This window comes from Mauremys reevesii, linkage group 10 (assembly GCF_016161935.1).
Source record: "Mauremys reevesii isolate NIE-2019 linkage group 10, ASM1616193v1, whole genome shotgun sequence".
NCBI classification, from domain to species: domain Eukaryota; kingdom Metazoa; phylum Chordata; order Testudines; family Geoemydidae; genus Mauremys; species Mauremys reevesii.
Window position 1 is genome coordinate 72,381,683 of NC_052632.1, and position 13,272 is coordinate 72,394,954.

The following is a 13,272-nucleotide window of genomic DNA, read 5'->3' on the forward strand; positions in this document are numbered from 1 at the left end:
GGGGTTCAGGGTGGAGGCTCTGGCCCGGCACCGCCTACCCTGAGCAGCTCCGGGGTGGCGGCAGCAGCATGCAGCAGGGCTAAGGCAGGCTCCCTGCCTGCCCTGGCCCCACCCCACTCCCGGAAGCGACTGGTACCACATCCCTGCGGCCCCTGGGGGAGGGGGCGGCAGAGGGCTCTGTGCGTCACCCTTGCCTGCGGGTACCTCCTCTGAAGCTCCCATTGGCCGTGGTTCTCCATTCCCAGCCAATGGGAGCTGCGGGGGGGAGGGGGGGCAGTGCCTGCAGGTGAGGGCAGCGTGTGGAGCCCTCCCCCTCTTCCCCCCGCCCCAGGCCACAGGGACGTGGTGCCAGCCGCTTCTGGGAGCGGGGCTGGCAATCCCACAGGTAATCCAAAGCCCTGACAGGCTGGATCCAGCCCGTGGGCCATAGTTTGCCCACCCCTGCTCATTTCACCAAAAGCCCTGCTGGGAAACCAACCCCTGGATTTTAAACTGAGCACTGTTTAATACCAATGCAGTTGCATTTTATCTGCTGCTTGTAGCTCTTTTCTGTATACCATTACATTACTTAGTGTATGGGGGTGGAGGTAGGTCCCTGTTACTCATAGCACCATATTTGGGAAAGGATGCTATTATAGATTCTCCACAATGATGTCATGAATGATGCTATCTTAGCCCCAGTTCAGCAAGGTACATGCCTAATTTTAAGCATGTGAGTAGTCCCATAGTATACATGAGAAATGGGATAATTTACATTGCACTACCATGCTGAATTGGGGTCTTACATCATACGTAAGGACCTCCACAGCTTCTGACCAATGAATAATCCACAGGTCACCCCGACTCAGCCATGGAGCAGATAAAAATAAAGTTCTCTTGCAGAACTGATTCTGACAAGAAGGAAAAGTGCAAGAGACCAACAGCTCTGCACTGTATTTGCTGGTTTGTTTGTTTTGTGGGTGACAATGGTTATCTAGCACCCAATTTTGGAAGAGGGATGACAATGAAATAATGATCCAGTGATCACAGACACTGCTGGATGAGAAGCTGATTGCAGAAAAAAAACCACTGTTGCGTAGGAGATGAAATATTATCCCCAGGATCGCCAGTCATTCAAAAACATAGATATTTCTGAAGAGGACAAAATACACGTCATACACTCCTGCTTTTGCTTAGCTACATGCTTGCATCAGTAAGACGCAGAGTGGCAGCAATGACGGTAGTGTATCCCGGTTTGCTGACTTCTCAGCACTTGACATGAGACAGGACTAGAGCAACGAGGTATGATGTCAAGAGGAAATTCATTAAGATTCAAAGACCAACCAATTGCAGACAGCATTCTTGTCTGAAAAAAACATAATGTATCCGTCCTTCTGAGATTTCCATCTCTTTTGATGTGGATGAGAGCTTGTTGTACTCGCTACGGGGCTTGATTCTGGCATGGAGCCCCAGGCCCACGCAGGGGGATAGTGCAGAACTGAGTGCTGCAGGGGAACACCAGGAGGGTGAATCTCTCCTGGAACGCCTGGCAGCAACGGGAAACGTGCAAGCTGCCCCATGCCCTGATGCAAAGGGGGAATGGCCCTCCCTCTTTTCTGCTCCTTTAGGGGAAATTTGCTCCCCAGGGAGAAAGCAATCCCTGCACTCCCCAGACTGCAGCGACAGATTGTCTCTAACCCTTAGGTGGTGTGCACAAGGAGGTGAAATGCTTCCTGCACACTTTCCCTTCCCTATGTCCACATACCCATAATAGGACAAGGGACACTAGCTCACAGAATTAGGTGAGATGTGAGAAATAGTATACAGGGGTTGGGCCATCACCTTGAGCCACGCCTGCTGATTCAGATCTGGGAAAGCAAAACTGTCTTTCCTTCATTTTTTCTCTGCTGAAATATTCTTAAAACATTCGTTTAGCCATAAATTCTTGTCCATTCAATTTGTACCTGAGGGTGGTGAAAATACTCTTCCACTTCTTGCATATGTTAATGGTCTTACAAAGCAGATATGTACTGGGACTTACATATCTGGGAACGTTAGAAGATATTATATGGAAAGTTAATGCTCTCCTAATTCCTCTGGAGAGTGGCACTCTAATGGGATCTCATGGTAATTAGATTGTTTAACTGCCTCTGACGATGTTTAGTTGATGTCTAGTATAAGTAGGAATCTGTAAATAAATGTGTGCTTAACTCTAAGCATGTGAGTAGCCTCATTGAAGGATTGTGTTGGTGTTGCTACCCATGTTAAAACCCCAGTGTAGACAAGGCCTTAGTTCCTAGCTGATAAATAAGGCTACATAATAAGGCTACGTTTCTGTCACGGATCTCATGGAAGTCACAGAATCTGTGACTTCCAGAAACCTGTGACTTTCAGACCTTCATTAATAGCTGCCTCAGAAGGATTCTCCAGATCCGCTGGCCAGACACCATCAGTAACATCCACCTCTTGGAGAGGACCCATCAACTCCCAGCAGAGGAAGAAATTAGAAGGAGAAGGTGGGGCTGGATAGGACATACACTACGCAAGCAGCCAACCAACATCACCAGACAGGCACTGCAGTGGAACCCCCAAGGCAAGCAGAAAAGAGGCCGCCCAAGAAATACCTGGCGACGCGACCTTCAGGTTGATAGCAAAAAAATGGGCTATACCTGGAACCAGCTAGAGCGAATGGCCCAGGATAGAAGACTATGGAGATCTGTGGTTGGCGGCCCATACCCCGGTTGGGGTGACGGGCATGAATGAATGAATGATTGACATTCTCTGCTTCAGCCCCAGGGGCTGCGGGACTCTGGAGCTGGCAGCTAGCGGGGCCCTGGCAGGGTCCCAGCAACAGGCGACAGCAGCGACACGGGGTCCCCCTGCAAGGTTCTAGCGAAAGGTGACAGACTCCTAAGGGGGCCCTCCTCAGGGTTCCAGCGATGGGCGACAGCCAGGCGGGGTGGTGGGAGGCGAGGGGGATGCCTCGGGCGAGTGGTTGGGGTGTCCTGTTTTCTCTTTGGGAAATATCCCTGCAGCTCCCAGCCACTGTGGGTGGAGGGGGGACTCCTTGCAGCTTCCAGCTGCTGTGGGCAGAAGGGAAACCCCACAGCTCCCAGCCACCATGGTGGCGGGAAACCATGGAGCCCCAGCAGCAAAAATCACAGATAGGTCACAGCTTCCATGAATGTTTGTTTATTGCCTGTGACCTGTCCATGACTTTTACTAAAAATAATCTTGCCAAAGTCTTAGCTTTACTGATAAACAATATGAATTAGAAATAAAGCAGAGTAAGAAATCCCACTGAGGGGCAAATCCTAAGAATCCTTGGATGCAGAAGCAGGTCTGCTCTGAAAGGAGAAGGGAGTGCTCACTGAATTTGAGAGAGCAGTGCACCCTCCGCCCATACCATCTGTAGGGCTTCCCTGCCTGGGAAGACGAGGAAAAGGCAGAGTGTGGAAAAGAGGATCCAGTTCTCCACTTTTTGAGAAAACCATATAAGGGGCTTGGAGCCTGAAGGACCCTTTGGGGAGCGGCTCTGCAGCTGCTCTGTGATTACACACACACACACACACACACACACTCTGCCCTGTATACCTGGCCAGCACCTGGCCATGGTTTCACTCCTTCTTATGCTCCCTGCCCCTCCAAGCTGCCATGTTCTCCCAGGAGGTAGGAACAAAGCAATCCCTGCACACCCCTGAATTCAGGAACTGCTATTCCGAATGGATCTTACACAGCTCATGCAAGGGAGAGAAGCTCCACTGGCCATCCCCTCCTTATTCACCCCCATTATGTCCCTGCATAAGGGCTAGGTAGATTCTGGCCACAATCCAAATCCACCAATACCCCATGGGAGAGGTTCTAAGTCCCATAAAGCTGTCTAGGCTGCAATAGCATACGCGTCAAGTTTTATGGAGGATTTGTCTTTAGTTCAAGTAATGTATTCCACTAATTCAAAAAGCTGAGATAATAAGAACACCTCCTCATACCTTCTCTCATTGTCATCAAGGTGAGCAAAGAGCACATTCTTGGAGATGGCTTTTGCCAGAGCAGTCATTGTTTTATAGTCCTTCGGAATAACCTGTGGGGGAAAAGAAACACACAAAGTTACAGTTCTGGCTTTGTTTCATTATATATCTTGATGTCTAAAAGACTGCATTACTCCATAAAGCTTATGCCCAAATAAATCTGTTAGTCTTTACGGTGCCACCAGACTCCTTGTTGTTTTTGTGGATACAGACTAATACGGCTACCCCCTTGTCAATATGATGGATGCAGCTTGTTTCACGTTGCTGAGTCAGATTTATAATTTAATATAAAACCACCGAGAAAGCAATATATTCCAATTTCGACAGCCTGGGTACAAGAATTAATGTTACTAATATAACAATCAGAACAGATCTGTATGGTAGCCTCTCCTCCTCTTGCCCCTCCTCACCTCATAAAATATCCTTATACAGTACAGGGCAAAAATTCAGCAGGAACTGACAGCAGCTACGCAAACTTCTTTCATATTTCATGGATTTTTTTAATAGACTGAGGAAAACACTTTTCATACACTTCCTCTCCCCAAAGCAACATCAGAAGCACTGTACCTCTAGACATAAAACATGAGTGATGTTTCTCTGTCTTACAAAATACAAACATGTGACCTATTCATTTTTTATTGTGAAATTTTTTTCTTTATCAGTCCATAATATCAAACCAGTGTATTAACAGTATTACTGTATGGTCTGGAAGCAGCTGCATTAAAGGAAGCAGACATCAGAAGGCTGGAGGCAGTAGAGATATTCGGAAGATGGCAGGTGTAACATGGAATGATTGTAAGACAAATGAAGAAGTTAGAGGGACATAGGATGTGAAACCAGGGTTTGGGATTGGCTGCAATCAAAAAGACTACAATGGTGGAGACACCGTATCAAACAGATGATAGGATGCCGGAGAAAATAATGCAAGTGCAACCAAGGCCAGTCCGACCTACAGGCTGACCACTGACTAGATGCGGGACATCATATGCAGGGGCAGGACCTGGCTGGGCGTAATGGAAAGACAAGTCAGAGACAGGAATGTATGGCAATGCTTTACTGCTCCCCTTGTCTTAAAGATGCTCCAGGATGAATAATGGCGAAAAAATATTCTGGCAATTGACACAATCTCATGAAACAAACAGAACTCTTGCATTATTCCAGTTACTGTACACATTCCTATGTTGGAAGCATCTCCAATCTCCCACCAAAAAATTAGTTAAAGAAAATAAGTTAATTAAGCAAAAGGAAAATATTTTGAGTTCTGGAGTATAATCACACAGGAAGAGCAATCTACATTTTCGCAGAAATCCCACAGAATGAAGAGCTGGCCTTCATATCACCAATGAAATCTATAGTCTGAAAAGTAAAGCATCTGACAGTATTTTAGGATGTGTCTGTCACAGAGTAGATAGACATTATCCTGATCTAGCAGGGAAAGGGTTAACAATTTGCCATAGGAGGAGCCACAGGCACTCAGGAGGGGTGGAGACAGGTGAGAAGAGCGAAAGCGTGTAAAAGGGGCCTTAAGGGAGTACAGGGGAAGAAATAAGTGAGGAGGGGAGATCTGCTTCTGTACGGTCCTTCCTCCACTCAAAAGGGATCAGCTTTATTTTGCTTAGTTTAGAATCCCTTTGACCCCACAGAGGCTGTGAGTGAGAGGCAGCCTAAAAAGACTGAACTTCTTCTTCTTGTTATCCCTTTCACACTGCGCAGGGAAAAATCCCAAGAGACAAGAGTGAAGAGCAGGCCTTGGGCTTGGGGGTTTTATTGTTGGTTTTTCCCTAACCCCTCTTTAATTTAGGCAGAAGTAAGCCATTTTCCCACTGGGAGAAAGGGTTGTTTTCGGCTGTTCGTCCCTTCCCGTATTAATCTGGCAGGGAAGGGATCTTGATTAGGCCAGAGAGCCAACCCAGACAGAGGAAGGCTATTTCCAGTGGGGGGAATGATGCATGACAACCCTCTTGCAGTGTCGAACAAAGAACAACCCTAGAATTATTTTAAGGAAAAGTGCCATTGTCTATAATGCAGGGGTTCTCAAACTGGAGGTCGGGACCCCTCAGGGGGTCTCAAGGTTATTACACTGGGGGTCGCAAGCTGTCAGCCTCCACCCCAAACCCCGCTTTTCCTCCAGCATTTATAATGTGTTAAATATATAAAAAAGTGGGTTTAATTTATAAGGGTGGGGTCGCACTCAGAGACAAAGGAGTCACCAGTAAAAAAGTTTGAGAGCCTCTGCTATAATGGTATGCTAAACTATAGTATATGGTTTAGCCACTAGGTGGCACTATGTATAAAATACACCTCTACCCCGATATAACGCAACCCGATATAACACGAATTCGGATATAACGCGATAAAGCAGCGTTCCGGGTGGGCCAGGCTGCACACTCCAGCGGATCAAAGCAAGTTCTACATAACGCGGTTTCACCTATAACGCGGTAAGATTTTTTGGCTCCCGAGGACAGCGTTATATCAAGGTAAAGGTGTACCTCATTTAAACAAGCTACTGCCATAACTGGCAGAGCATTAAAGGATCTTATGATGAACACATCTGATCTGTATAAGCAAGCTCTGTAGCCAGTCCATATCTGGTACAGAATAATGTGACAACCACCTTGGTAAAGGCTCAAAGGCCGAATTCTATCTTCACCAACACAGCTCCCATCTTTTCATGTGTTGTGATATATATACTGCTTACTGTATTTTTCACTCCATGCATCTGATGAGGTGGGTTTTAGACCACGAAAGCTTATGCCCAAATAAATTTGTTAGTCTCTAAGGTGCCACAAGGACTCCTCGTTGTTTCAGCTCCCATTGATTTCCTCTAGTCAAAGGTGTAGAGAAGTCAATGGCAGCACATATACTTATCAGAGGGCAACATTTCACCTTCACTTGAGTAGAGAGTCAGAATTCCTAATATCAAAATAAGAGTTAGACACAAGCTAGCTCACTATGAGAAAAGCTCAGAGCTTATTGTTAGTGTCCTACCCTGCCAGAGAAACACTGGTGTGAGTTCTCTTGCTGCATGATTCTAGCGAGGCTGGAAACATCCTGGATGTTCCATATGTCATTTTCTCCATTCATCTCTGCATTGTAGGTGGCTCTGTCACCCATACTTCTGCAACATCCTGAGTAGATTCATGTGCTGATGACACTGAAGAAAGTATTCCAACAAAACCTCCTAGTTCTTTATTTCTTAGCATTACAAATATCTCCCTAGAATATTATTTAAACACAGTCTGCTTCTAAGAAATTAATTTCATATCATCTCTATGCAGAACACAGAAAATAATCTGTACTGTACTTCCAGCTTTGCAGCAACTGCCTGTCCAGCCTCACTGTGAGCTTGTACTGACATCATTGTTGATAGAAGGAAGCAAACAAAGTTGTGTTAATTTCAGGTTCAGTTAGGAACATAAGAAAACAATCCAAAGGAATATGGAGTAACGCTTCCACTGATCTTCAGAAGAGTTGGACTGGGCCCATAATGAGCAGAGAGAAAATCTGTGGGGGATTTTAAAGTTTCTAAAGGAGATATTAAGAACTGTGGAGAGAAAATACTAAGTAGTTGAAAGTGCCTTTTAAAATATCATGTAAATGCTTTTTTAAACAGTGCCATGCATTAACAGTTTAACTATAGTGTTTTTTTAAAATGTACTGAATAGTTGCCAGCATTATTTGACTTAAATGCTGGGAGAATACTCTTCTCTAATTGGCTTTAGGCTGAAAGCTCTCCCAGGTGTCTGTTTCTTGTGAGGGAAGATGCAATAGCAGTCAGTGAGTTCATACCATAAGAGGATGACAAAGGCATGCACAATCACGAACAGAAAAAAAATACCCTGCCCAAAAGTAATGGTTGACAAAATGTGTTCCTATAAAATAAACTCTTTTTGGTGGGAGAGCTACTTCAGACATTGGAGCAACAGCTGTTGCTGGAGGTAACTGTTAGCCAACATTTGTAAATGAAGAAAGAAAATCTTTCCACCCATTGACACCAGATGCCTACAATAATGTTGACACCCAAAAGCAATGAAATTATTAAAACAGTTGCACATGTGAAAATTGGCATTCATTATCCAATCCTGAAAAGGGAGCCAGGCAGCCTATGTGGATCCCTTGCAGGACAGCAAATATTCATGTTAATTTTTAACAAGTTAATATTTCTAATTAAAAATACTACCGTACTATGTATTATAGGCCAATGTTTTTGAGAGAGCTCAGAATCCACAATTAGGGTCAGATCTTCTACAGAGCTCAGCACACTGGGTGCTCAGTTATTCTTAAAATGTGTCAATAAATGTACACCTGAGCCCAACCGTGGGGACTGAGCGCTTGAAAATCAGGCCCATAATGTCCAGTATTTCTGGTGTCACATACTGATTCATCTAAGATATGCAAAACTTCTGCAAAGCCAAGTTTAATACCTTATGAATCTCTAATGTAAAATTAGAAATACCTGAAGATGAATGTGGGATGAGCAAAAGTCCATGCTCTTGGGATCACCAGCCAAAGATTAAACACATTTAATTTTATAAACATAAATTGATTTGGTTGAAAGAGCTCCATGAAGTAGAGTCCAGGGCTTCCAGACTGTAAACTTCTAGTTCTTGCTTTGTTTATTATTAATTTTGTGCTTGGCATTTCTTCAGAAGCAGTGGCAATATAAAATGACCCAACCATTGCAATGATGCTTTACAGAGTAAAATGTAAACAGATCACTGGATTGTAACATACACTTCAGAATCAAACAGTTGGTAACACGTTACCTTTCTAACATAAGAAACAGCATCTTCCTCAGTGTACACCTCAGCACTGACACCTCCCCGTCTGCGTCGCGCTTTCACCACCGGGTTTGGAGGAGGAGGAGAAATCTCATCATCATGAGAATCTGACTGGGAATTAGATTTCTGCCGAGCCAATATTTGTTTGCATTCTTCCTGTAAGTGAAAAGAAGACAGAGATGTATTTCCCCTTCATAGCTAGGTAGCTACCACCCTAAATAAAACTTGGTATATTTTTCTTTGGTAATTCACAGCAATTTATTCATTTCTACATCTTAATCAATGCTTTTACATTTGTGCACTTGTGTGTGTGTTGATGAAGGACAATTAAACACTAGTGAACTGTGGGAAGGAAAACCAGCCAACACAATCTGCATGTGATGGGGTATACAAACCCAACATTGGGCCGGAAGGGGTTGAAGGACCCTACTGAGCCTTGGTAGCCCCACCTCTCTAGCCCTGCAGGGCATGCTCCAACTGGAGAAAGGGTTGAAAAGGGAAGAACCCAGCTTAAAAGGAGGGAGGCTGGTGAGGAAGACAGACCTATCCTGAAGCTCCTGACAAGGGCACTGGAGAAGCCTCCCTGAGGGAATATGGTGAGCCTGGATGGGGCTGACAGTTTGTTTTCCACCTTATCTTGGATGTAAGCTGAGAGAGGAAAGCAGCAGTAGGAAGTGACCCAGAGAGGGTAACTCAGAGGACACCTTCGGGTCCAGGCACTGTTTACTCTCCTAGGGCCCTGGGTTGGCGCCTGGTGGAGTGAACAGGCTGGGTTGCCAACTCTGACTAAAGTTATTCCAGGAGATATTTTTCCCTCAACATGATGTAATGTCATTTTCTTAAAATATCCAATTAAAATCTCCCGGATTGCTTTCAATAGTCACCAGGAGGTCACTGCCAATTCTGGGAGACTCCAGGCCAATCTTGGAGGGCTGGCAACTATCTCTGCCCGGCTACAGGAGGGACCCAAACCACCGGCCCCCTCACCGCACTTCTGATTAAAGAAGGACCAAACCTGCAAGACCTCTCCACCGGGAAGTAGGGTGACCAGGTGTCTGGTTTTCGACCAGAACACCTGTTTGAAAAGGGCCCCTGGCAGCTACAGTCAGCACCAATGACCAAGCCATTAAAAATCTGGCTGGCCGTGCTGTGGCGCTAAAGCAGGCGAGTCCCTACTTGTCCTGGCTGGCACCACACAGTGCCCTGGAAGTAGCCAGCAGGTCTGGTTCCTAGGCGAGGGGCCACTGGGCTCCATGTGCTGCCCCCACCCCGAGCACCGGCTCTGAACTCCCATTGGCCGGTTCCCAGCCAATGGGAGCTGGGGGGGCTGTGCCTCCTGCATCCTGGCCCCCTGCCTAGGACCCGGACCTGTTGACTGCTTGCAGGGCACATGCAGTGTGGTGCCAGGATGGACAGCATGCTGCATCACTGATCAGGAGCTGCCCAAGGTAATCCCATGCCCCAACACCAAGCCCCAGCCTTCTGCCCCAGCCCTGAGCTCCCCCTCAAAACCTGGAGCACCCCCTGCAACCCAAACCCCTCATCCCTGGCCCCACTCCAGAGCCAGCACCTCCAGCCCAGAGCCCTCCCCCATCCCACACTCCAACCCCCTGCCTCAACCCGCAGCCCCCTCCTGCACTCCAAATCCCTAGGCTTCACTCCCAGCCTGCAGCCCCTTCCTGCAACCCAAACCCCGCATGCCTGGCTCCACCTCAGAGCCATCACCCCCAGCCCAGAGCCCTCATCCCCTCCCACACCCTAACCCTCTGCCTTAACCTGCAGCCTCCTCCCACACTCCAAATCCCTCATCCCCAGCCTCACCCCCACCCCAGAGCCTGCACCCCCAGCCAGAGTCCTCACCCCCTCTGCACCCCAGTTCCCTGCCTCAGCCCGGAGCCCTCTCCCGCACCCTGAACCCCTCATTTCTGGCCCCACCCTGGAGCCTGCACCCCCAATTATAGCCCTCACCCCCTCCCGCACCTCAACCCCCTGCCCCAGCCCAGTGAACGTAAGTGAGGGTGGGGGAGAGCGAGCCACTGAGAAGGGGGAATGTAGTGAGTGGGGGTGGGGCCTCTGGAAAGGGGTGGGGAAGGGGCGGAGAAGGGGCATGGTCTCTGGGAAAAGGCAGAGCTAGGGCGTTCGGTTTGGTGCCACTAGAAAGTTGGAAACCGTACCAGGAGGTGGCACTGGGTTTGCTAACCACTGGGCCACCTAACCCATCAAGGACTCTATTATGCTGCATAATGCCTAATAACGTGCCGTAATGCTAGACCTGACTCTCTCTCTCACCAATTATCCGCCAATGTATCTTCATTGCTTTCAATGGCTTAGTACTGCTGTGGGAAGTACTCCTATCACCTACCTTCCAGAATCTTTTTTTTGCAGTTGATCTATAGAATCTTTGAACGTCCCATGGGAAGATACTCATGGGGGAGTGGGTAAAAGAACAGACTTTGTCATGACTATGTTTCTCTTAAGGAAAGAGTCTAAATCAAAAGCCACACATTAATCAGACCACTGTACCTCTGCAAGAAGCTCTGTTCCGGGTTTTCCACCACCAGAACACAGCAAAACTGCTGGCTGACCTTTTTCAATAGGTTGCATATTCTGGAATCTCCACTGCTGGGGGCCAATGCTAATCTCACTCCTGATTTATGACAGTGTAAGCAACTCCCCTGAAGTCAATGGAGTTACATCCATGTAAAAACTGAATAAATGAGATCTGAGTCAGTCCCTGGAGTACAATGAAAATTGATGGCTGGTTTAGCGCCAGCTGGCCTAATGAAAGGCTGTGTTCTGAATTGCCACTCCTGCAAAAACAATATAGAAAATGATGGGGAATCCCTGAAGAGGGACTAACAGGGGAGAGAAACAGTATGGGGGGAAAGTCCTGGGAGTTACAAATGTGTGTGGCAGTCAATGATGTTTATCAAAATGTATCATGATCCACTGAATTTGTTTAACTTCCCCAGAATTTAATTTAACAACACTACTTTCTCTTGCATCCGACGAAGTGGGTATTCACCCACGGAAGCTCATGCTGCAAAACGTCTGTTAGTCTATAAGGTGCCACAGGATTCTTTGCTGCTTTTACAGATCCAGACTAGCATGGCTACCCCTCTGATACTACTTTCACAGTAGCGCTCGAAGTCCCCAATAAGATTAGTGCCCCATTGTGCTAGATGGTGATACCAAAAAACAGCCCCTGTCTTGGAAATTCTTATCTAATTTGTGTGCAACACATGGAGGGAGTGGAGGAGGAAGGATGAGGGTACCAGTGATAGACGTGGTTAATTACCGTCTTAACCAGTTGGTTTTGTTGACACAGGAAATGAGTTATGGTTAGCTCATCAGGTATGACACCAGAAAAGAGTGTGCTACATAAAATGTGTCCTGTTTTACTGGCATGTGTCCACAACTTTAAAGCTTGTAAGAAAAACAGATGATTAATACATGGTTTGCCATAGATGTTTTTGAATGTCTGACAAATCCAGCTATGCTGCTTATCATTTCTCGTCTTGTTCTAGTCACTTTCTCCACTCTTACTGATACTGCTTCCTTTCTTAATCCAAAAGTACCTTTTACATCAACACTGATTATATTGCTGGTGGCTGAGTTAAGGCACAAATTAGTATTTCTCAAGCTGCAGAATTCAAAATGACAGCTCCCAGCACATCCTTGTTTTGGTCAAAGATAATTTTTAAGATTTAGACTACTGAACTTTTAAGGAGACCAGACAAAACGCTTGATTCTGCAGCATGCCGAGTGTGCTCCTGTGGGAGACAAGTTCCCTTTACTATTTGGAATCCTAGGCACTTCTGCAAGACCCATTGTGCTAGGTGCTGTACAGGCACAGAACAAACTGATTTTATGGAAGTATTCACCAACTTGAAAAATAGAGCTCCAAGCTACTGAAAATTTCTTCAATTCTATCTCAAACTATAAATCATGTGGTTAGAGGATGGCTAGACTGGATTTTATACACTCTCAGAACAGTGAATCATGCAGAACATTCTCACCAGATTCCTCCCCACAACATACACACACAGTAAGGGTCTGGATGCACCGTCTTATTGAGAAGAAGAAAGCAGCTACAGCAAAGCAAACATTCTTAAAGAACATACAAAAGTTCTGTGCATCTCTAATTTTAATGTTTACTAACATCAAACTGATATATTTTTGAAGAATTTCAAATATTAATAACCCACACTGCATTTCTAACTTCATGTAGTTCTTCAGTTGTATAATAAACTCTGTTCACTCAGAGTGGCCAAAACTATATACAGTGTCTCCAGACACTTGATTGCAAACCTAAAAATCCATACTCCTTCTAAGAAGACAACATTCTGCTAGTAAACACTTTAATTCTGAAAGTACAGTAAAAGATATACTATTAAAACCAGATAGGTAAATAATTATATAATGTTACTTTGCACTTACATTACTACAGAAAATGATTTATTTGCAAAGTCTGAATATTACAC

At 45.9% G+C, this 13,272-nt stretch overlaps 1 protein-coding gene across 3 annotated transcripts in view; it reads right to left on the reverse strand.

Moving 5' to 3' along the window:
• The window catches only part of PRKAR1B (protein kinase cAMP-dependent type I regulatory subunit beta), a 120,271-nt gene that overhangs the window by 89,583 nt on the left and 17,416 nt on the right, over positions 1 to 13,272 (reverse strand). For all 3 annotated transcript variants that reach the window (XM_039492928.1, XM_039492927.1, XM_039492929.1), the window contains 2 exons: positions 8,774 to 8,944; positions 3,969 to 4,060 (listed from right to left, as the gene is read on the reverse strand). In XM_039492928.1, the coding sequence (XP_039348862.1) occupies positions 3,969 to 4,060; positions 8,774 to 8,944 (263 nt within the window). The remainder of the gene's footprint in view (positions 1 to 3,968; positions 4,061 to 8,773; positions 8,945 to 13,272) is intronic.